This window comes from Pholis gunnellus, assembly GCF_910591455.1.
Source record: "Pholis gunnellus genome assembly, chromosome: 19".
Lineage (NCBI taxonomy): Eukaryota > Metazoa > Chordata > Actinopteri > Perciformes > Pholidae > Pholis > Pholis gunnellus.
The window spans coordinates 11009479-11035404 of NC_136546.1; the positions used below are offsets into that span (position 1 = coordinate 11009479).

The 25926-nt window shown below is 39.4% G+C and overlaps 1 protein-coding gene across 1 annotated transcript; it reads right to left on the minus strand.

The window, feature by feature from the left end:
• Positions 1-1721: 1721 nt before the first annotated feature.
• Positions 1722-17526, minus strand: LOC306711232 (apolipoprotein B-100-like; the record flags this gene model as incomplete). Its single annotated transcript, XM_079180066.1, has 29 exons — positions 1722-2931; positions 3024-3210; positions 3323-3346; positions 3435-3546; positions 3638-9649; positions 9833-10206; positions 10297-10406; positions 10502-10650; positions 10915-11087; positions 11172-11382; positions 11496-11626; positions 11721-11903; positions 12050-12255; positions 12352-12519; positions 12622-12825; positions 12936-13115; positions 13210-13405; positions 13528-13739; positions 13832-13978; positions 14061-14175; positions 14304-14748; positions 14857-14942; positions 15051-15175; positions 15533-15685; positions 15780-15927; positions 16040-16185; positions 16292-16404; positions 16529-16561; positions 17472-17526. The coding sequence occupies 29 exons, from the start codon at positions 17524-17526 to the stop codon at positions 1936-1938; spliced, it is 11394 nt and encodes a 3797-aa protein (XP_079036192.1). The 3' UTR covers positions 1722-1935.
• Between the last annotated feature and the right edge of the window lie 8400 nt (positions 17527-25926).

Below are 25926 nucleotides of genomic sequence, written 5' to 3' on the forward strand. Positions count from 1 at the left end.
TCTCAAAGCTCTAGAAACAATATTTAGCTATATCTAAATTATAAATAACTTCTAATTCTGTTCTGAATTTATTTGTTTTCAAAATCTTTTATATCTTTTTAAAAACAATTATTTAGTCATGTAGAAAAACAGAGTATTGATAAGAGTAGTTCCTAGTTGTACTTCCTAAGGACACCTTTCCCTACCTTTAAGCCACCGTAGTTCTCTGGCACACTTGGAAAGAGAGAGGGTGAGCTGAGGGCTATTTAGTTGGTAGCAACCTGTCACAAACCACTAGATGCCACTAAAACACACTGTCCCTTGAAGCAGTTATTATCAAACCCTTGCAATAAACAGCATAAACATTTAATATCAGCGTAACAGTAAAAAGTAACTAGCACAGTTGCGTTCATGCTCCGCTTCAGTGTCAATGAATGTGCCTGTACTTGACAAATGCACTGAATCCTTGAGACCACTATCAGAATTGAAGTGGATCCCGTGCTGACACGCAGGGACTTTTGCCAGATGGGCTTAAAAATAAATGTCCCATTAAAAAAGACACTAACATAATAAAATCTAGAAGTAAATGGTTATCTTAGGGAACTAGCTAAATGAAGGCTTGTAGGAAATAGTCACCTTGTTAACTTAACTTATAAGAGTCATTTGCATTGACATTTGGGAACAATCGGACAGTCTATCAGCCATCAGTAGAGGTGGCCTGAATTCACATATGATTGAATTCACGCCATGATGACCTACAAAAGTACCGAAGCATATCAGTACACCTGCCGGTTTGAAACACGAATGCACATGTTTACAGTGTTTTTGTACAGTAATTACTCTCAATGCCAGTAGACAAAGGTCCCCACAGAGAGTTGACATTTTCTAAATATATGTTTATCTAGAGTGCAAATGAAACTAATCCTTTGTCTGTCTGCTAGCCAGACAGACAGACAGACAGGTTGGTTTTATTATTCACTCTGAAGATGAACTAGTCGTCCTCCTAGTCCCTGATGGCGGATGGATATGGTAATGTTAAAACCATCTGATCGCTGCTGAATGCAGCAGCTAAAACATATATTATATAGACCTAGGTGTCAAAGAAAGTGTTACTGTCTTCAGACACAGGTTCAGAAAATACTGTATGTGCGTGTTGTTCAGCTGTCAGCTCTAGTCTTTGTGAGGCAACAAGAGGTGATGCAAAGTATGACCAGATGGCCTGTGCCATAGCTAGTTATTTTAGGTTGGATTGATATATCTGGGCCCTATTTTTTGCAGAGGAATGGGTGTGTTTTATTTACATCTGTTTGCCCTTTAACTGGCAACTTCCCAGCCTATTTCTATGTAGATGTTGCTGCTGTACCCCTTTTAGCTTCATTATCTGCTCTGATTTTGTGTTAATTATTTAGTGTTGTATTATTTTGTCAGTGTTGGAATTACCTTCACAGTGTATGTGTATATTGTATATGAATGTGATATGTCTTGTCCGAGTTGTTATAGAAAACTGATTGACCTACTGCATGTTTAAATGAGAATGGTACACATCTGGTTGACAATGTCGACAAAAGCATTTAGAATACTGTATATAGTCAGTTTTAAAGAACCTTGGTTATCTCAAAAGTACCACTCGAATCATGGCACTAAATAAATTCAGTGAGATTCATCCAAACTGTGTTGTAACATTACTAAGCAGGAAATCAGACATTTACAGATTGCATTAATGTATTTTATTGATAATTTTCACTCTTTGCAGGAAGGTGAGTTACAGTAAAATGTTACATTTTCAATGTTTGTACACAATAAACCATCTAAATGAAAATGATACAACATGTGCTTCTGTTGAACTCATTGTTATAAATATGGTTAAGAGCTAATTGTCCATACTCCTTCCAAGTATGCGTTTTGAACAGATGGTAGTATTTCCTATGTACTTTGGCCTTATTCTGTTAGGGGTTCTCACTGCTGGAATGGAAATGGAAGGTCAATCTCAAGCCTTCCATCATTAACTTTCATGTAGGTCTGAGCCTCCTCTGAAGCTTGCTGCAGGAAACCATAAACAGTGTTATTGAACTGGTCCACTAAGTAAATAAACATGTCCATAATGTACTCAAATGAATTGTTGAGCTGCTCCATATTTAGGGCAGAGGTCTGGTCAATAATATTCTTTAAGACTGTGACAAGGTTACGGTAGACAACATTGATGTTAATGAGCACTGCATCTAAATAGTCAGACTTGACAGTGTCAACAAACTCCTGAGATTTCTCAACAATAGCTTTTAGGGTATCACCCATCTTCACTAACATTGTGTCAAGACTCTCCATATTTTTCACAAAGTCCACCAGTTCATCAAAGATGCTCTTGCAAGCTGATTTGAGCTGATCCAAGATCTGGCCTCCAGTGATTGCATCACCAACTGGCATGCGCAATTTCACACTGCTGATCTGCTCAACAAAGGAATCATAGTAAACCTCCATGTTAGATGAGATAGTCTGGATGGTCATATCTAGGAAAGCAGCAATGCTGCTGGTCAGCTTTTGCAGGGCCACAGGGAGAGTGGTCATCTCATCAGACCCAGGCAGTTTGAACTGGGTTTCCCTCAAGACCTTGACAATAGCATCCAGTAATACCTGGACAGACTTCTGGTACTGGACAATGATGTTCCTGAAGAAGATTGACAGCTGGCTCATTTGAGTGTCATAGTTAATTGCAGCATTATAGGCCTCGCTGATGTGGTTAACAACAAAGTTCTTCAACTCTTCTATTTTGCTTGTGATCTGGTACTTGTCAGCAAACATCGTGAATGTAGTGATGATGGAAGGTAGTCTCATCTTGAGTTGATCAAGCATTACTTTGGGTGCCTCCATGTTGTAGGCAATCTGCAGGTTCATCTTAGCAGCATCTTTAGAAGATGATCTGATGACCAGCATGTCAACATCAACCTCTGGGGCAGACTGTTAAATAGAAGAAAAGAAAATATTATTTTACCTATATTTAGATTTTTAGTTTTCCATCGTATCAAAAAGGTCATCTTTGTGATACTCACAGGATAACGCCCATAGACTCTTGCAGTCATCTGAGATGGGACTCTGCCATTGAACTGAAGGCCCAGGAAGCCAGTTGATGGGGTGGATGCTGAGGCAGTGAGACCATCTCTGCCAGCAGCATAACGAAGGTTTGCATCAGTGAAAGTAGGACTGGTGATGTCCAGATTCAGGGTGTGGCGAGAGTAACTGTTAGAACAAGAAAGCGTTTCAAATATAAAGCCACAATTAATTATTGGCCTGATATTTAATATGGAATAATCTGACTCATACAGAATGGCCAAGATAAAAACTAATTTACCTGTCGTCAGCCTGACGCTTTTTCCTAAAATGTGCAGAAAAGGAATACTTTAAACTTTGAACATCAGAAGTAATTATTCAATATATATTGCAAAACAAATGCATAATATTACCTTAAGGCTTGGCTAATAACATGATTGACATCCATGGTCATGTCAGCATGTGTCAGAACAACTTTGCTGACCATGTTCAGAACTTCACTCTCAACGTTTACAGTTGTAGAAGCTATTAAAGGAAATATTTTGTAAGACTTAATGCTCAACAATGCTTGCAAAATAAAACAGATAAACGTGTTAGGGGAATTTGATCAACTCACCATCCATGTCATATTCAAAGAGCACAATGACAGAGGTGGCAGAAGACTTTAAGGTGACTTTGAAGACAGGAGCATCACCCTCTACTTCTGCTGCCATGTTTGTGCTGTACAGTGGGCTGACAAACTTTCCATTGGCAGAGATCTTCTGTTTCGTAGCTGTCACCTCAGCAACGGTTTTCTCAAAGTAGCTGAAGTCACCCAGGCTGCTTGGCTGAGACATATCAATCTCAATATCGGCAGTCAAGGAAGAGATTGGGGCAAGATCAATGGTAGCGTGTACAACATGTTTCCCGTTGGTGTTGAAATTGAACAAGTTTGCCTCGTTGTTGCTAGTATATTTCAGTACTGCATACACACGGTTAAGGGAGGCTTCTACAGCAAGATTCTCATTTACATCCATGCCAATAACTTTGGTGGTGCCTTGGTTCAGCTTGGCATCAGCAATAACCTTGGAGGTGGAGCGTATGCCATCATTATTCAGATACAGATTAATGTCACTATCCAGGACTCCCAAAAGTAGATAGTCTTCAAGCACTGTGCCATCCATGTTGGCCTTTGTAGATGACTCCATGGAAACATACTCAAAGCTTCCCTCCAGCTTCAGACTGTGGTCAGCCTCTACCTTTCCAACAGCATTGATCACAGGGAAGTTGAACTCTCCCTTAATTCTCAAGGAGGAGAGAGCATTTGCTTTGGTTTTAGTGTCTGCAACCAAATTTTGATTTGCCTCCAGGTTGAGTATAGGCAGGACAATCTTTCCAACAGTAGCCACAGAAAGAGCAGTTTCAAAAGTCTCAGTACTCATACTGATGGTGCTGGCATGAGTACCTTCAATGTGAGAATTTTCAAGGGACAGGGAATTGGCCAACTTTATTCCTCTCTTGGTGGTCAGACTAGTGGTACCATCAAGTTTGGCTTTTAGACCCTCAAACACAGAGGCTGTGGTAGCTCCCAGACGGAACACAAGATCATCCTCAGCAGACAGTCCAGCATTGACATTTAGATTAATGATGGCAGACTTGACAGACATCTCTGTGATCAGATTACCCACAGAGGGAATCTGGATCAGACCCATCATATCAACAAGGGGGGCAGCCTGGCTTTTCTGGTAAACAATCTTGGCATTCACGTCCACTGACTGCTCAGTGGTAGTCAAAATGTTCTTTAATCCAGTCTGCTCATACAAGTTCAGATCACTGATAGCTGGAGTATTGAAGTCAACAAAAGGCAGGTCTATCTCAGGAATGTTGATGGGTGATGTCAAGAAGTCAAGGTTGGCCTCACTTTCCATGGCAACAAAGATGCCAGCTTCATTTTCATCATTCTCAACAGTGAAGTTGTAGAACATTTTGTACTGATTAAGACGAGCCAGACTTACAGTGTTCATCTTTTGGCTGTTAGGATTGAAAGTGGCAGAGTAATCACTCTGCAGATCTATCTTAGCAATCAGAGTTTCAAAAATGTCGACCTTGGCATTTCCTTTGTTTTGCAATTCAAAGATAAACTCAACAGGACGGACTAAAATGTTGATTCCATTGGACAGGACTCCACTGACTGGACCAGTCAGTTCTGTGTCATGGTTTGCTTTCAGCTCAGCCTTCATATCATAAAGGTTGGCATGTCCAGATGCCAAAACAAGACTGTTCTTAATGACTGGTGAATCTGCCTCATTGCGGATATTAAACTTGATGTAGGAAAGGGTGCCAGATTCAGCAGTAATTTGCTGTTTCATCTTTAAGAGGGTTGAGTCTGTGTCACCTGAGAAAGTTAGCGTGGAAATGCTGGGAGAGAGGGACATTTGCAAGTTGCTCTTGTGAGTGCCATCCTCAGCATTGCATTTGCCAGTGCCTGAATTGTCAACTGTTAGAGTGAAGGTGTAGCCATCTTGGCGAGCAATTGCTTTCTGAGTTACAGTGGCCTCACTCCTGACATTGAATATTGGAAGGTCCACTACATGATTGTAAGTTGTATCAAGAGAGGCAGACATTCCTTTTTCCATAGCAATGAAGGCTGTGTTCATTATGTCAGCAGTGTAAGGTGAAGTGATAACCTTAATTGTAGTTTTGCCTTGGGCCTGGGCTGATGGACCATAGAGAGTTAGAGATGCCTGATGTTCAACACCAAGAGCAAGATGGTTGAACTTCAGAGTCTCCGCAAGGACAACACGACTCATTTTTGGGATTGCAATACGAGCAGTGGAATCAAGTTTGTAATTAAGAATTTCAAAACTTGGAGATGTGGCCTCGGAAGTAAGGAATCCAGTGAATTGAGGCGTCATTTCAATATCAGTGGAGTTCTGGAACTCAGCAGAAGTCTTGATGTTGTAGATGGGAGTTTGGAATTTGATCTCAGCATAGAGTTTACCAAAGCATGGGACCATGATCTGATTTGGAATGGTTGGCAGTGTGATCTCAGGAACCTGAAGAGACTTGACAAGCTTTTCTACGGGAACTTGTGGGATGACAGGGAATGAGATCTCAGGAAGGCTAATATCTGGGAAGGTCATCTCAGGCATGGAAGGAAGATAGTTCATTGAGAGGTCTCCAAAGAAAGCATCCACATCAGGCATTTTGATCTCAAAGTTGACAATGAAATCAAAAAGTTCAATGATTCTCTGCTTGATGTCATCAAAGGATATTGTGGTGGCTTTCACAGTATAGAGGCCAAGGATGGTGAACTCAGGGATGTCTAGCTGTGTTGGGATTTCAAACTGTTTAAGCTCATCCATGCTGAACTTCACAGAGGGCACAACAAGGTCAGTGAGAGGAATGATGAAGGATGGTGTATTCAACTCCGCTTTCTTAAGTTCAATAATCAGCCCTTCAATGATCTGCTGAATCTCGCTGAAGATTTTTTGTTCATAGACAACTGGATAGGTGATGATATCAGTTACCACATGGATGACTGTAGTGTAGAATTGACTCACAAAGTCCAGATAAGAGTCAATCTGCGCTTTGACATCCGGATCTGTAATTGTCTGTTTAATAAATTCAGCAAATGTCTTAACGCTGTCAAGCACAACACTGTCAATGATGTTCTTTACAGATTTGAACATTTCTGCAACTTTGATTTCTCTCAGGTTTTCCATTAAGCCTTTGACAGAAGATAATGCAAGGTTGACAAATTCTCTTGTGGCCTCAAGTTTCTGGGGGATTTCAAAACTCCTGATCAGCTCATTCACAGAAACTGTGTAATCAGCAATAATTTGATTAGCATATTCCACAAATGTATTATAATCCAATGTCCTCAGATTTTGCGTAAGAGTTTCAATGTACACATTCAGCTGTTGAATTATATCATTAACCTCGGTTGTTTTCAAATAGTTAATAGCACCCTCAAAGACTTCCATGAATTTGGTAGGGATGTCTGCGTCTTTCACCATGTTCACCACAGCCCTGATAGTTTCCTCAATTTTGAACTGCTTGATGAGCTCAACAGCCTTTTCCAAGACAGCCTCAACTTTTTTGTCAGCCTCAAACTTTACAATCAATTCCCTCATTTTGGCATAGAATGTGTTGATCTTACCTAGGATGTCAAGGTCTTGAATCGTTTTCTTAATGTAATCTGTTACATCGCTGAAAATCTCTGTGGGAATCCGACTCACTAGTCTCTCAATATCATGTTTAAAGTTGATAGATAAAATGAAGTTCTTCAGCTCAGCAACAAATTCTTGCATGTCAACGGTCTCGATCATGTGTTTAATTTCCCTCATGAATCTCACTAGGGTGCCCTTGAAACCATACGCGATATCAATATCACGCAGGAATGCAATGCTGCTGCCACTGAGCTTGTCCAAATGAATCTGGTTGATAACCTTAATCATGGTATCAATCACATGTACAACCATTCCCTTGATGTCATACTCCTCATTAATGACATTCAGCTGTTCCTGGATCTTCTGAATGAGGGGTTCTGGCAGGGTGCCACTAACGATAATCTCTTTCACCATACCAGCAAAGTGTTGGATGTAAAGAGTAAGATCAGCCAACAGGTTTTCAACAGTAACCTTCAGGTTTTTCAAAGATGCTTCCACATCCTCCATGGAAATGACATAATCCTGGGTAAAATCACTGAAATACTGCTTCAGCTGAACAACCTTGCCTTCGATATTCAGTTCAGAAACAAAGTCGCTTACATACTGGGGAAGAGCTTCTAGTTTAGCCTTTATCTCGTCATTGTTGATGTAGTCATGTAATACCTCTGCAACATGCACAACAACACCCTTGATGGATTCCAAGAATGCAGGCAGATTTTCAATAAGAGGGAACTGAATAATTTGACTGTCTGTGTTCTTGTCATATTTGACAAAGGAAGAGATAGTGAATTGCTGGTTCTCTGTGGATTCTGCATTGAGCATGTTTGTGAGGATGGTACCAGAAACCTCAATTCCAGTTCTCTCAGCAGTGTTGTAAACACTCATGTCCTGATTAAAGGCATGCTCATTCATCTTAGACTTCATTCTAAAACTGGTCTTCTGCTCTGGGAGTGACAGAAGAGTATCCATCTTGTTGTCAAATGTGGTCTCAAGAGCAAAGCCGGTGTCTAGCTGCTGGTTTATTGATGCTCTGCATTCATGTGAGGTTGCAAAAGCCAGGGGTTGTGCTTTAAGGAGGAACTTGCCATAAAGCTGGGCACTATGCTTTCCATACATGGTCATGTCTCCATCAGCATTGAAAATCGCATCAAGGTTGAAATCGAAAGGAACAATGCTGCAACGGATGGTGTGGTCAAAGCGCATTGGCTGTGAGTTGAAGCGGGCGTCATTGGTGATCCTGGCAGCAAGACCGACAACCTCAAGCTCGGTGTTGTGGCTCATGTGTGTTCCCAAGAGTTTTCCAGTGGTGCTGCATTTTGCATTTGCCGTCATATCAGCATAATTGACCTGATAGGTGTGCTTGATCTCTTCCTCACCATAGATGGCTTTCAGGCTTCCAGTCAGGTCCATCTTGTAGAGCTCTGCCTGCAGCTGAGCCTCATTAATGAAGCTGGCCGCCAGAAGGTTCAGATTGTTTTTAACATTTGCAGAGGCAGTGTAGGGTTTCATGTCGACAGTGATCTCATGAGTGTAAGTGGCATACTCACTGGCGGTTGCTTCAGCCTTTGAGTTGAAGTCAAGGCTAGAAAGAGTGATGGTCAGAGTATTGGCATTATCAACCTTGATGTCACGCATTGCAGCCTTGTTGGTAATGGATAGAGAAGCCATTGAAGCATCAAGCCCAGCGTTGAAGGTGTTTTCCAAGGACAGGGGGCTCTGGAGGGTGGTTGTTCCACTTGTGGTCAAACCGTCCTTGTTCATTTTCAGGGTAGCCTTGTGAGTAGCCTCATTCTCAAGGAGCTTCATGGTGGCATCGCTGTTCACTGCCAGACCATTGACATCAAGAGAGGCAGTCAAAAGAGAGTAAACACGGTTTTCAGAGTGGTCTGCATTTGTCTCCATTCTCATGAGGACTTCACCAGCACCAGCAGAGGATTCAGCCTGGTTATGGATCTTCATACCAAGAGCAAGGGCATTTGCATCACATTTCAGTGACAGCTTGCTGTCTTTGAAGGAAAGCTCAGCAACATGGGTCAAGGTGTCTTCAAAGGCATTGGTGTTAGACACAACTGACAATTCACCATTGGCAAGAGTTGCTGCAATTTTGTTCTGGACCTTACCAATTGTGGACTCAAACTGAACAATAGTATCAATATTTGCTTCTGGCCTGAATGGGAAGATGGTGAATGACTGGGATGAAATGGTCTTGCCATACATGGGTCCAGCCGTTAACGTTCCCTCAAAGTTGCTATCAGCAGAAATTTCTTCAGTGTTGATTCCAGTCATGCCATTGTGCTCTAGTGTAATATGAAGACCCAATGGGCTTGTGGCTTCAATCTTGCTGCTTGATTTCAAATTGATTTTGTCTGTGATGGTTACATCCTCAACAATACTAATCGTGGCTTCAAGGAATTTATGTGCCAAAGAGCTTTTCAATTCGGCCTTGATGGAATCAGTGGTGGCCAACATTCCAGAGCCTACATGAAGCACAAAAGAAGAACAGATGATTTATAGCTTGATAACAGATATATATTTCACTGTAATACTGGAACCAAAATGAATTCACATTTTTTAACATCAGTATAAGTTGAAAACTGCAACTGAAAACTGTTGTACCTAGTGAACAACGCATAATTTTAATGATATTTATTATGAAATACCTTCAATCTTGATTGAGAGGATGTCAAGTGGGGAGGTTCCTGTCACATCAAACTTAGCTGAGTAGCTTGGTGTTTCCACAACATCTTTCCCAGCAGCCATTGAGGCCTCCATGTCATACAGGTTGCTCTTCATCAGAGTTGACACCTCAGCTTTTCCAAAAAGAGGAATGGACAAAGTAAAGCTCTCGGGGACAACAAACTCTGGGATGGGAATTTCCATGGAGACGATCTCCAGTCCAAACTGAGGTAGAGACACGGCAGGTGTGCTCAAAGCTGGTGGGAAGTGAAGCTCTTCTGTTGACTTTCCTCCAAGAAGTAGAGGGATAACAATGGTGAAGTGCTCGTTGTTGAAATAGTAGACAGCCTTTGTCTCACTGTTATAAGGACAAAAGTAAAATGCATAAATATTTTGTAAAATAAAGCAAGTGACTTTAAACATTCACCTCAGAGTTGTTCTCACTTACGTATTCAGGAACAGTGTCTCTGGCAGGGAAATCTCAGGCATATCAGGCACTCTGAAGTTCTGAATGTAAGGTAAATCAGCACCGTACTTTTCCATGTAGTTGTTTCCTGCCTAAGAAAACAATAACCAGTATTTTATTAATTCTCAACATTAAAAATCAGAACATAAGAGAAACTGTGAATACTTTTTAAATCAAAGATTCGTACCTCCACAAACTTCTTGAAGATGTGACGGACTTTCATGTCAGTCTGCCCCACCTGCATGTCAAGAAGTTGGTTGCCATACTCAGCAGTTGGCAAGCTGGTGGTGTCAGTGTTCACATCTGACTTGAACTCAACCTCAAATTTGCTGTCATCTGCAACAATAGAGAACAATGAATGGAATCCCAAAACATGAGGTAATATTCCTTTAATCCCCCCGTTAAACTACTCTACAAATGAATCAAATCTCTGAGGCAAAATGGCCCCATATTATGGGTCCTGAATTTGAACCATAATTCTTAAATTCCAGATTTAGCTCAATTCAGGATGTGACCCAGGTTTATATAAAACTGTCAAAAAAGTAAGCAACTATTAAATTAATTTGCATGTAATATTCTGGAAAATAACTGGGAAATTACCATATTTCATTGCGATTTTCTGCACAGAGTGTGCGGCCATGATCTTGATTTCACTCTTAAGCTCCAATTCTAATTCCTCATCACGTTTCATATTGGCTGTGACGGTGGCATCAGCATTGATTGAGGGGACAAGAAGTTGGACTTGCAGCATACCCTCCTTCATGGCCTTCAGACTGAAAAATGTGGCAGTGAGTTAGCATACTGTCAATTGTAAGGATGACATTAATGTTAATGAGGATTTATGGTTGATTTCTTACTTGGCACGGCCAACAAGAGAGAGCTGAGGGATGTTCTTGTTAATGAGGTCAAGAGAAATAGAGTGAGTTCCTTTGCCCTTGGTGTTTCCATCAACAACACCCAGCCTGAGTCCAGCCTCCACATCGTAGTCAGGGATTTGGATGTCAGCTGTGATGACATTCTTTCTTCTGTTATATTTCATGATAGCTCTGGCTTCAGTGGGCTCTGAACCTGTTGTTGAACAATAAATATATTAATATTACATAACTCCGTAAAACTTTTTGGCCACTTGAGCCACTAAGAAGACAGAAAGGGGTTATCATACTGTCCATATTATACTTTACCTTCAGCCCTCAGAACAAACTTCACAGAGTCAACCTTCTGCCGGCCCTCTTCTCCCTCTCTGAGGAGCTCATAGGCAACAGTGGCGGTGTACTCAGCGACTTCACCAGTAGGATGGAGTTCCACAGCAAAACTATGTAGATAATTCAGATAATTAGCCAATATTGATGAGTAATTCATTTCTTTAAAGAAAATGATATGCTGGTGGTTTGGAAAGTCTTGCTCACTGGCTGTCTCCAGTGATGGGGAAGTAGGGGGCTGTCTCCTGAGAATAGGCATCAATGTACTGCAGAGCAGTGCAGTATTTCATTCCAGCGAAGAAAGGAGTGCACTCGTGCACATCAACCTTGTCCATCACCATAGGGGGGATGGTCTTCACCTCTGATCCAGTCACTGCCACCAGGGTGTTTCTATATGTTAAATGTATACAAGTTAGAATGCAGCTTAAGCTGTTTTAATCTAAATGTAGAACAATTGAAATTGTTGTAATCCAAGATATAAGATACCCTAAATTACTTCCTGCCTGTTGCGTTTTCCAAAAGTTCTATAGACTTACGTCATTTTGATGAGCTTAATTGGACTTGTTGGAGCAGGGATGGTCAGCTTAACAGTGCCACTTTCCATGGAGATCTTAGCCTTCAGCCCACTTTCATGGAAAATGTTGGTGTGCATCTCTAATCCAGAGTTGACATATTCAGGGATGTAGGAGCCGATTTGAGATACAAACTCAATGCTAGCGGAGGGCATGAAGTTCACTTCACTCTGTGTGGACACATAGGAGAAACGTAAAGAGTTGTATTGATGATATTCATTGTGAAAAAATATTGCTGGAATTTAAACACATTTATGAATTATTACCATGTCACGAGCAACCTGAAGTCCACCTTTGATACCAGGGGAGAAAGTACCAGACGTTGTAATCCTGAGAGGCACACCAGTGGCAGTAGGCAGGAAGAATTCATTGTCCATGAAGATGTAGTGGGCAGAGATTGTGTTGTCAGCCTTGGTCATCAGTGCCGTCATGATCTGTGGCAAATAAAGATACACATGGGACATTAAAATCATAGACAAGGAAATACTGAAATCATTCTTTGAATGTCAGCTATGCTCTTATAAAAAGGTCCTTACATCAGTTGGGAACATTTTGAACATGCTGTCAATCATCATGGCAGCAGAGTAGGCCATCTCCTCCATTTCGTTGGTCCTCAGATATCCCAGCTCATTTCCCAAAAGTCTCAGATAAAACATTGCCTCTGGAGACTCTGCCGTCTTCAATTCCCTCACGAGTTTGTTGAGGTTGCGTCCAATCTCCCTCATCAGGTTCTGGGAGGCCTAAACATAGATGTTCACACTTTCTTAGAATAATTTTCCCTTCCTGAAAAATGTATCATCATGATTACAGTTGTTTTAGTCATGTGTACAAAACAAATTGGTCTGAGTACCTGTCTCTTCATCCTGTCATTCTTCAGAGCAGGGAGAATGTTCTGCAGGATCTCATTGACTCTGAGTGGCATGTTTTCAGATACAAAGTACATTGTCTTCAGGGCAGTGTCGGGGAAGAAGCCATTCTTTCCAAACAGGGCATCAACGGTTGGCTCAAATCCTTTTCCCTCCATACCAATCTGTAAAGGTGATACATTCGTCACTGTCACAAATCAGCTCACTGAAAATTTGTTTCAAAGCACATTTTGGATGAAAACAGCTCAAAATATTTACCTCCATCATGTCGATGTCATAGCCAAATGCCTTCAGAGTCATTTCAAGCATGACCTCCTTGGGCAGATAACTGGTATCCTCAAAGATCATGTTGCCCTCCACAGATCCGATCTTGTAGTTGCGAGAGAACTTAGTGGGGTCCATTGTGGCCCCGAGCTCATTACCCTGCAGCGCACCTTGAATCTTCTCTCTCAGTCTGTTAAAAAAGAATCAAATATTAATGTTAAACGTCTGATGGTGATGAAATCGTACTTACCATGTAGTAAAACAACAAATTTAAGAAATATAAGTATACATTTTAAACTTCTTTTCACTTACTCTTGAGTCTCTGGCTGAGTTGAGGACAAAATGTTGGTAATGTGGGAGATCACAAAGCTCTTGACTTGTTTGTCCTGCTCATTGGGCAAGGCATCAGCTAGCTGGGCCAGTTCAGTGCTCTGGGGGTCCTTCATAAGTACCAGATATGCAGCAATACGCTTTTGCATGGGGCTGGTGCTGTCCAAAAGCACCTGCATGAGAATCTCTCTGCCCTGTGACCGATAGACATCAATTAAATGAGTATACCGTAGAAATAATTATTCAGATTTTATTATTTTCAAACCTTTGAAATAGTTTAACTTGCCTCTTCGGGGACGGGAGTCAGCCTGAACACTTGGATGGCAGCCTGCTGCACAGCCAGGGAAGCAGCAGGTTGGTTCACACACTGGATCACAGCAGATCTGAGTGCGGGGCCAGCAGATACCAGAGCTGGAGCCATGTTTCCAACAACCTGGAATCAAAGGACTCATTGATATTGTGCTACTTGGTGTTGGCAGTCATTTACATTGTGACTAATAAGGAAGGTTACCCACTCTCAATGTCAAGAAGGTGTTGTCATTATCACCAGAGCAGTCACCCAACTGGGCAGCCATGACCTCAGCAACAGAGTAAATCTCGGGGATCAGCTTTCCCTCAGCTTTGTAAAATCTTTTGGAAAAAAAAATATTTTGAATAAATTGCCTGCATACCCTTTTTAAATAAAAAGGGGAAATGTTTGATGATGTATTATGTAAAATTCAGATATTAAATCTTGACTCATGATTAACTTCACTCACCTCTTGACAACATTGCTCAGAGCATACATGATGGGCTTGCTGGGCTTGTGTTTGGCCATCTCGAGCATGTCATTGATCAGGAGGGCAGAGGGATTGGACACGAGTCCCATTGCAAAAACACCGGCATCTACCTCGAGTGAGGAGCTGTCAAAAGTCCTGAGGATCTGCATGATGGCGCTGCTGCACTCGGGGGTTCCACACTGGGCCAGAACCTGGTAGGTCAGGACACGGGACACAACAAGAGCCTCAGGAATGCTGGGGCTCAGGGTCTCAGTCTTCATTCCACGGACCATGGTGACTAGCTTGTGGAAGAGGTGGGCCCTCTTCTCACCCTCAGTCTCGGGCAGAGTGGCCAGCTCTCTCAGGAGGTTGAGAGCTGCATCTTTATCCTGGATAACACTCTTATCCTCGACAGTGTCCATGTGAAGACCCATGACAACGTCACCTGTGATACATAAGCAACATGGTTATAATGCCTTAATCTTACCTTTAGTGACCGAATTAAAATGATTAACTCTATATCAAAAGTATACAAATTAAACAAAGGGCTTACTGTGATCAAAGACTCTGTCATTGTGAGGAGAGACCTGAACAAAAGTCAGTTCTTGCTTTCCAACATTGGTAACTCCATATTCTCCACTGTAGGAAAAAGTACATGCTTAAAAAAACTGTTTACGCTTTGTTCAAGAAATATCATTAAATACACTTTTATGAGTATTTTATGGTCAAATAGAAGGTTGGATTTACTTGTGAGAGTAGGGAATGTTGATGTGATGCTCTGTGCAGGACCCAGAGGTCATGTGTTTCCCATCATTGTCAAACTTGTAGTTGCAGGTCTGGGAGCTTTTGACCATCTGGGCAAGAGGGTAGTGCTGAAAATCGACAAATAATCATATTAATGCAGTGAATAGAAGTAAAAGAGTAGAATAGTTTGAGCTGCACTTTCTCAGATACCACTTGTCAATTAAAAATACTTTTGTGTTGCAGTTGAGTCTGTTTTAGCCTTTTCTAACATTGTTGCTACAACAGCTGATACAAAAGTTACTCTTGCTGCTTTCACAAGCACAAGATTCCTATTTGTGCACCATGGGGATTTTGATCCAAGACTGGATGTATAGGACAGTAAATGGGACAAGTGTAAAAGCTTACATGAAGTAATTATTTATTTAATCAACTTTTGAATATGTGTCTGAACGTTCATGTTGTTACCACGGACAATTGGATCTTACCATGCCAGAGATAAGTGCCAGTGGGCTGGTGTGATCTTTCAATGGGACAAATTTGTCGCATCTGGACAGGTCCCTCTTGAGGCTGATGTCAGTTGCAATGTCCTCTCTAGCGTTGATAGTGTAAGAGGTCTTGCACTTGCCGTGTATGGTAGGCTGAAATAGAAGATCCGGGGAGAAACAATTTTAAGCATTGTTTACTTTGAAGTGGGTACTAAAATAAATGTCCTAGTTAATTAAAGTACTGTACCATGTTTTTGTTCTTGTCTTCTTCCAGCAGAGGCACAGCCAGGGCAGAGATGATACCCCTCTTGATGTTCAAAATGGTTGTTGTCTCACCATCCTCGGGGTACAGCTTCACATCGTACACACCCTCAACCACAACCTTCAGAGGATACCTAAAAAAAGCGTGTGATATTTGAGCTTGATTATCAGTGCAAATTCTCCGAAAATATCAGATTGACAATGAAAACATCTTTTGACATAAGGGATTTTTATAAAGCAACATACTTCTCCATCTCAGCAGCAAAGGCATCAGAGCTTGATGCAGGACCGAACACAGGGTTTCCCTCTGCGTCCATGTCAACCACCTCACTCAGGCTACAGCCAGTGGTGCGGAGGATGAAACTACAAGTCTGAGGTACTTCAATTTCAACCTGTGAGAAAGGGTAAATGTTTTTTTTTAATCTCACTCTGAGAAATTTAAGATGGAAAAAGAAAAATCAGATGACTAAAGATGGTTGTGAAAGATCTTTCTCTCACCGTGCAAGAGGCCTTGGGTCCGTTTTTGAGCTGTGAGGCTCCGTTGATGGCATTCAAGGATTCAGCTACATATAGGTATTCATACTTGTGTAGGGTCTTGTACCGTTCGGCCACTAGAAGAGAAAATCAATGTTAAGAAGAGATTTTGTATGCAAAGGCCATCTTGTTCTACTCCCAAAATCTAATTGTGAATGTGTAGACTGTATGTCAACACAAAAACGTTACTTATTAACTTACGCAGGCAGGACGGCTGATCTTCATCATTGGCAACTGTTAAGAAAATACATAATTTATTCTTTAGTAATTGTAATGCAACTGACTACAACTACTACTATTGTAACTACACTAATCCATAGGTCTTCGCTCATAATATTATTATAGCATGTCTCATATATTATATTTCACATGAATGACACATTTTTAAATGATATTTTTAAAGTTTATTATAATATACCATGACATTCTCCTATCTAAGTTGTCTACATTCAGTTGTATTAAACAATCTAATTAGCTTTGAGAGCATTACTAATTTTAGTTTTTTCCAAATTAGTTTTCAAAAGTATTTACAGTCTAGCCCAAGAGCATCTTTCCAGACATATCCCAGAACAGGACAGTAACTAGGAGCTTGGTGAATGGCAACTGTAAAATACGACAAGGTAGATCTACTCTAGAGGACTCTAGAGGACATTACCAATTGAAATCTAATCTAATCTAATCTAATCTAAATTAATTCCACACATAATAAATAAAGAGTTGGCTAAAAACAAACCAGAGCTATAGCCAGTATTTGCACTCTAAATGCACTCTAAATTAAATAAAAGGTGTTTGTGTATTGTTGAATCGTGGTATTTATTTGTATTTCCAAATTTGTGGTGCATTTTATGATGGTGATATCTTTATATTTTACATTTACAGTACATGAAAATCCCAAAAAGGGATATGAGTTGAAAATTGGCAAAAGCTTTAAACTGCAGAACATCAGTTTAATGCTCGATGTTAAACTGCATTGTCATATGAAATTAATTTAAATTCAAATATTTGTTAAAGGAATGCAAAACAATTGAAGATTTAATTATTTGCAGTAAAACTAAAATAAAAATAAAACCATTTTAGCGTTAAACTACTTACTACTTTAAACTATGTACAATTCTCAAAGAAATGCTTTCTGCGAAGTACTTACAAGCCAAGGCAGATGTGCTGAGTAGCAGCAAAAGACAGAGCTTTGGATCCCCCATGATGGGTTTGTTGAAGCTCTCTCCCTTGTTATTAGCGAGTACTCAGACGAGACTGATTTCTCAGCTTCAGCTCGGGGCTTTTATACCCTCAGCTGGGCTCTATCAGGGGACTGGGAGGCACAGACAGTGCTTTGAACGCTCAAAGTCCACCCCACCCTCCTGTGTGGAGGGACAAAGGCAAAAGGTTTATTGAAAGGTCTCATGGCTCAAAGCATCCAATCCTGTTAAATCTTCAAAAACTACCTCTTTTGGCTGCATCAATGCTGCTTTTTATGGATATTTAAATGCCCGTAAGACATTAGATGAGATATATTGATTGATTAAAGCACATTAAAGCTTAGCCTTATCAGATACTGCTGGTTTTATAATACTTCAGTCTAATATAAGTGAGCTAACCAATGAAGAGCAGTTGTGTGGTCACAAGGTTTCTACTTTTTTCAGACATATCTAGGCCCATTTTTTGGCCTTCATACAAGAAGTGTTGCAGTCGGTTGAATAAGCCATTTATGTACTTAAGAATTATTGTATTTCCTGTGATTTACTGTTATTGACTGTGAAGAGTCACATGACAAAGGGTTAGATTAAAGGAGTCTGCCTTGACTGAAAAATGTGGGTAAAATATTTCCCATTTCAAAAATCAGGGAAAGTTTATATCTGTGAACTTCTGCTGTAATAATGCAAAGTCATGCAAAGTTAACAAGCTAACAGCTTGAGTGTAAATTGGGTCACTGATACACTCATTCGTGACCACTGAGTGATCAAGGCGCGCTCCAAACACAAAGTCCCCCTAGATGTGAAAAACATGATTAACTTGTCACTTACTTTACCTGTTGATGGTATTGACCAATAAAACAAACCAAATTCTTAAAGCAGCATTTGGTCCCTTATGTAAATGTTGTATTAGTCCTTTATTGTTTGTTTGGTCATTTTATTGTATGGTTTATTTAACAGGGAAAATGCACATTAATAAACATTGCTGTTAATACACCAGAGTTGCGAAAAAAGCTATCTGTAATCTTTACAATATTTCATTAATATCTTTATGTACTTTGATTAAACACATACTACACACATTAGAACTATAATCACTGTTTAAAATAGGAATGTGGCTAATTTGAATAGTTAAAACATTTGTAGTTGTAGTACTTACAGTATAGTACCTGGTAAAAGAGTTAGATGGTTGTTGTTCTGCTTCCACTGCCACGCACGAGCCAAAATGAAAACAGCGAAAACATTTGCTGAACATCAATAAGGTTTAGATGATGACCTTTGAACTACAAAGATTCAAATGTTAACGCAGAGTTTGACATGGGATGGCAGGTACAGCAAATGCAACAAATAAACAGCAATAACTTTGAATTTGCTGAAGTATTTTCCTTTTATTTGAACTATTTTATTGTTTATTTTACTTTATATAACTACATTTGAACGTTGTGTCGTAATGGTCCGGGGCAATATCCATCAGGACCTTTTAAAATGTTTGTTAGATACTGACAGTGTTTACACTGTCAGACATGTACACAGAGAGAGTCCAAAGGGAGCTTGGGTCTCTTTAGACTTTTGGCTGACGCTTTACTACATCATATTCATTCTATTATATTACATTACATTATATTTATATGTTCATGTATTTATATACATTTTGCTTTATATTAGATGAAAAAAATATAATTTTTTTGCCGAAAGACAAGTGTAATAGAATCTTGAGGTTTATTCCGCCAAGCCTCATTGCAGTTGAGCAATGCATGCTCTGTGCTCTCAAGGGTCCCAGGGGTCTAATGAGAGAGGATACTTTGAGGGAATACTTATTAAAATAGATGCTAGCACACTATTTGATTCATATACTACTTGCTTTAGAAAAAATGGCCTTTTGTTTTAGATATTTTATTACAAATTTATTTAAATGATAACTTCAGTATTTTTCAACCTTGACCCTATTTTCCAATGTTTTTGTGCCCAAGTGACTGATGGGGACAACACTTATTATTATTCATGGAAAAATAGCATCCAGGTTAAAAAATACAGTGTCCCGTTTACAGTTTTCATCACTGCCATCACTTACAACCTAACTTCCCAAAGGGTGTACAAACAAATGATATATTCTGTAAGTTGATATCAGTTATCGGCTTATAAAGTCTTAATAATAACCTGCATTTACACATAGCACTTTCTACTGACTAACTATCAGTAAAATCTAAACATCAATTCTGAATTTTGGTCTCTATGTTTAGTGCCAGTTAAAATTCTAGCTGCAGCATTTTGAAGAAACTTGAGATGTGACATTGATTTTTGACTAAGGCAAGTTTAGTGATACATATAATCAGTATAGAAGATGAGGAAGAAGAATGAAGAGTCAGAGAAGATAGCGAAGAAACACACCACCTACAGTGAGCTGATCACATACATTTTAATCTTGGTAATTTTAGTCAAAAGAAATGGTAAAATGGCGCATAATTCCTGTTGAGGCCCACGAGCGAGAGTGATTATTAACTCTGTGACCCACATAACAGGAGACAAACATGTGCAATCCCCCATCAGGGCAACTGAAGGCACTCTTGCCTAATCAATCGTCATAAAGGTCAACTGTTTAATCAACTGAGAGCACTGGTTATATTCTCCAAGTGCTATTCAACTTTATTTTTTTTATCTACGTCCTGTTAAGTAGTCTTAAAAGTACATATAGCTTTCTGAAAATGCATGATCAAAGTGCATGATAACTTTAACTCACGACAGTTTGAAAGAGATGCAGCCGTGCAGATATTATCACCGGCATGCTTTGCTGGTTATCTGTAGTCTCCATAATCACATTTCGCAACCCCACCATATGGATTGTTGTGCTGAGTAGTATGGCAAACCTGCAAACACAAGCTTTGTCTCATCACATAAGCTTTGAGTGCTGCTTCTTTAACAAGATTGTCAAAACTATTAAATTGGGTCACACGTGCTTATTTTTGCAAACCTATATTTTTATGAAGTAGCCCTTTAAATCACAATTAGAATAGAAATAGCATTTATTACATTTTATTAAATCAAGACCGCACTATAACACATTAACACACTAACACATTGGTTTAAAATGCATTCCTGTATTTTTAAATACAATCTGTATCATTTTACTACAAAAACGTATCAACATATTAATGAATGTCTTGATATTGAAGGGGGAAAAAATATACACAAAAAGAGAGGATGAATAATAACTACATAATATCCAATTATAATTTCATGAATCAAGGGAATCATGGGAGGGGGTCAAACAGATGGATTGGAGGGTGAGATTAAAGAGCAGTTTAACTTATAATTAGGATCATACAAGGTTTAAATGGAGGTTGGAGAATAATAAACTGCAAAGAGATGTAATGTGAACGCTTTGGCTCGGGCAAAGCACACCAATCTGCTTATTTTGGATTTTTCTTTTTTTGTATTATTCACACCATTTATTTTTTGTATTTTATTCCAAGTCACGATGTGAATGTACATGTGTGTTCATTTTGTATGCATGTGTTATTACCTTAGTGAATAGATGTAGATGTTTTATGCAACGTCAACACAATATTTCAGTTACTTGATCTTCATATGTAATGTCTCCTTCATAATAAATGCAAAAAGTGAAAAAGCACTAATCTGCAACACTGTGAACTGCATAATACAGTTTGCAGTATATTCTCCAAAAGTTGACTGACCTACAGTATTAGTCAATCTGGTTCAACAAACATTGGCTGAAAGTCCAGACACAATGAAGTCATGCACAGGGTATCACTGTGTCATAAATCACCATGTACCTCAAAGTTATATTGTTCTTTCGCCTTATCTGTAACTGACAGATAGCCCTCGAGACCAAACCTGATAAAACGTCACTGATAGAACCATTCTATAAGACCGATCAAAGTTTATCACCTACCACGCAGCATAGAGAATGCATGATTGCACACATACATGAATGTTTCACATGTACAAGAGTAGAAAGAATATCATGTTCAAATATTAAGGAGAAATTATCCTATATTTTTGTCAAATTGAAGTGGTATTAAACCAACCAGGTTCTGACATTTTTGTTAAAAACATAATGAGTAATTATTGCATTACCAGAGTACCTTATGCTGCACAGGTATTTATTTGATTGTATGTTGGAAAATCACAAAATAAAACACTGAATATAGTACACACTGTGCATGAATTTGCACGACTATTTGTATCAATGGTAGGTGAGGAGTTTGTAATGTTTTTTATTTGGTGTAATGGTCTACTGAGCTACAGTATCCAATTTTTTAAGTATGATGAAGTGGATTGCAAAGCTCATTCTAATGTGTCCATTAGTTTTGAGTAGGTCAACTGAAAAACAAGCAGAGGCATGTACTGTGTATATATATAAAATATATATTAACAAAAGGTCGATGCATTAGAAGTCTTGTTTATTTGCATCCCCAAAGAATGTTTATAGCATACAAGCATACATTTTACATTTTCAAAAGGGGAGATCAGTCAATTAATTAAGTTTTTCATTGACTCGTATTTCAGATGAGTTCAGAACTGTTGAAATGTTTCTTACAGAACTTACCTATTTGAGCATATACACACACACAAATTATTCTAGCCACCCTCCTAGTTGAAAGTCCCTTTCCTATCGACTACGTGACACACACCCAGTACACCACCTGTACAGAACATGCAGTATACTGTGCCTTTACGTCATATGCAGTGCACATTTGGCTTCTTTCCAATAAACACATATACTCATGCAGATATAGACACACAGACACACACACGAAAACATTGTCAGTGGACTTTGATTGGCAGAATTGTGTTGGATTTAACCTTTGTTCTACCTCCTACTGCTGAAGACCTCACTGACTGGATGCTTCCACACTCACTATGTTGGGATGAATGTACAAAAGCATTCCTGCTACCTGAGTGAATGAGTGGAATATACGTCAGGCAAATATATATGTAATTTCTTTTGACAGTGTAAATGATCATCGTGTTCATAAACAGACACAGATGCACACAAACACTGGCCTTTCTACAAACAAAAGCTATAGAAAGAAAGTGAGACCTCACGGAAATGGGGTTACTTTCCCTCACCACTAAATGCTAACATCAGCATGCTAACATGCTACCAATGGCAATGCTAACATGCAGGTATAATTTTGCAAGTGTAGTGGTTATCGCGTTCACCATATTAGTTGGTGAAAGCATTCTTGTACTTGCTTCTTAGCATTAAATACAAATGAGAATTAGTTTTGCAGGTAGTTGATCAAAAACCAAATGATTGGACAATCTGAAATTTGGACCTGATGATGGCGCTAGATGAAGGCTCCAAAATTATTCTAATTCGTGTTCTGAGGACTCGACAACACATTGACATTGCAATCTCTAGAGACATTTTGCTAAGATGGCTAAAAATGATTATTGTTATGGAATTTGTAAAGGGGTTTTATGCTGTGATGCCACTATCATTACAGCATAATGATAATTGAAGAAGTGTTGTGATGATTTTACATTGAATTTGACATTTACAGTAATACCTCTAATAATATGTATTATATTATATCACTTTTACAATACTTCTTTCACATTTATCTTGAGGTCACAAGAGAATAGCATTCAAACGAAAATGAATCAACTTAATAAGCTTAGACAAACACAGGAGTCTTCAAATAATATTTACTGCATATACAGTATAGTCAGCAATAGTGTGTTCAGACTTGTATAAGGGCAAAGGGTGCAAGCACAGCAGAGCTTCAAATCTAGAGACTTCGAGGAAAGTCTACTCAGCATTGCCACTTTCAACACAACTCAGCAAAGAGTGAAGTAGTGCAAATATGATAAGCAATCTGCAGGTTTTACAGCACATGGAGCTTAACAGTAATGATAATAAATGATTTTGAGTTGTTGCTGTACAGTAATTTTAAAAAACAAACAAGATTATTACCAAAATGTCTTGATAGTATCTAGCAGTTTCTAACTGAAATGTATACATTTCACAGAAAGAACAGAAATCTGTGGTTGAAAAAGCTGGATACCCTCAGGCCACGAAAAAGCAAAGAAATGGCTTCTGGTTTCTCCACTAACAGAGTTGACGTGGTCAAAAGACGAAGCTAAAAGCAAAGATGGAAATTGCTTTGATTAAACAAAACCTGTTGATAAAAATAATTAAAATGTGAATGCCAGGGAATGACTGTTGGTCACAGATCAAAATGTATGTGGTCATGGCCGTTAACGCAAGACTGTCACTGCTAAACGGTCGTTATATATATACGTGCAACAGTGTTGTCAACTTTCAGTTTATTAAAGTTCTTACTGCAGACTAGTGTTCAAATTGGAAAAAGTGGTGTTACTTAATAAAATGTCTTTCTTGAATAAGTGTAATTATTTTTCCCTACATTTGCAATAACAGATTTTTTTGGGCACTCGGGGGCAGCGAGAACAAGCTGCAAACATTCTATTGACTTATTATCACTTCTTAAATGGCAAACTTGGCCACCTGGTAAATGAAGTGAATTGAATCGAACGTATAAAAATGTTTCATCAGTTAAACCTTGATTTCAGTCCACGTGTTCCCTAAATATTGACAGAGCGCCATGGAGGGGAGCATTGCCCCTCACTCTGTTTAATGTGAAGACAGGCTGATCAATATTTGAGGAGCGCCTGCAGCTGCAGTGACTGCTCTTCACTAATCATGTGAAAGATTACATGTACAGTATGTGTACCATAGAGGGCAGAGGTTCAACAAGTTATTTTTATGAAGAAATTCAACACTATCTTGCGACATGTACAGACTTGTACTTCACTCAATCTAATCTTTTCACATCAGGACAGTATGGAACCCTGCAGGGTCATCCATTACAACACACTAAGGTAGTGAAGTCACCAGAAAATAGAATTGCAAAGTAAGAATTGTCTGAAATTATTATAATTTTCTTGCGGAAACTGTGCCGATAGACCTGCTAATCTTCTTAAAAGTAAGACAAACTCAGACTTAAGGATGAAGACATTGCTTAGGCTTACAGTGTCCCATGATGATCTAAATGCTTTTTTATCTCCACCAGAGAATCATGCAATCGCTCGTCTGTGTGCGTTCATGAGTGAATGTGTACCTCTGTGTCTAATCTCGCATTTTGCAGCAGCTCAACTGCACAATATTTTGCATGGCCAGTCATGGCTGCATGCTCAAAGACCTCTCGTGGTTGTGGTGACTCACACTTTATTAAAAAAAACCTTTTATACCTGATTGATACCGCCATTTTCTGCCTGCTGGCTCCTCACTCACTGCTCTTAACCAGCATGCCGGCTGGTAGGGGTCGCTCGTGATAACACAGCTGAGTGCATTGCTGTCAGACGTTATTCTGCGCCCAGAGACAGTTATTTTGTGCTTTTTTATTGGGCTTCAAACCTTTATATTGTCGAAAACATAGACTTGAAGCCTAAATAAACGCTTCAAGCGTGGTTACACCCGTGAGAGGCAGCTGAGACGCGGTCCTGCACAGACCCAGTGCAGACAACTGCATAGCTGAAATTGAGAGCTTATCTGTGGAGAGAAAAACCACCTTTGATACACTTGCAGTTTAGAAATGTGGGTTGTATTCATTCAATCCAACATTACAGCATTGGTCGCTGCAGACACTACTGGCTGAGATCTGCACTTTACTGAGTGCACTTTTCTAGTTTTTTTTTTATGTAACATTTTTTTTACTTTTGTGAGCAAATAAATTAACGGCATCAAGCTGATTTGTGCTCATAATGAAACAAATCCTATTCTTTGCGAGGAAACATGCATCATCGTTTAGTTTGAAAGCAAAAGAAAAACATATTTGGAGATACAGTATGAGTCCTGTGTTTGTGTGTATGTGGTTGTATACATGTTTATGTGTGTGTATGCATGAACATATCTGTGTGGATAAAAGAGCGATTTATGTTTTTGTGGCAACATATTGTAATGTTCTGTCAAAACAAACAGTAAAGAGAAATGACACAACATGGCACCACTACATCCACAGACACAATACTCTACTAATTGGCTAGAAGGAGACTGTGCTTGTAAACACACTTGGGACAAAGTAACAGACCAGTCTGGTCTATTAAAACTCACCCGTCAGCTGAGTTTAAGCTTTAGGACCCACCTATCAACTTAACAACCAACAACGCTACAGTAGCAGCAGATTGGAGGGCTGTCAGTGGCCTCTAGTGGATCCTTATGTTTCTGCAGAGCAACACAGACATTGTCACTATCATCACAGTATTCCTACTTTACTACTGTCTCATGTTCAACACTAGCAGCAGTCAATATGTTGTGTCCTTGAGTAAGACTTGATATATTGAATCCTTGCTCACTCAATTTAAAGTTCTCTCTTGAAATAGAGAATCAGTGGTTAGACTGTAGCTTTTTTTTTTTATATGTGA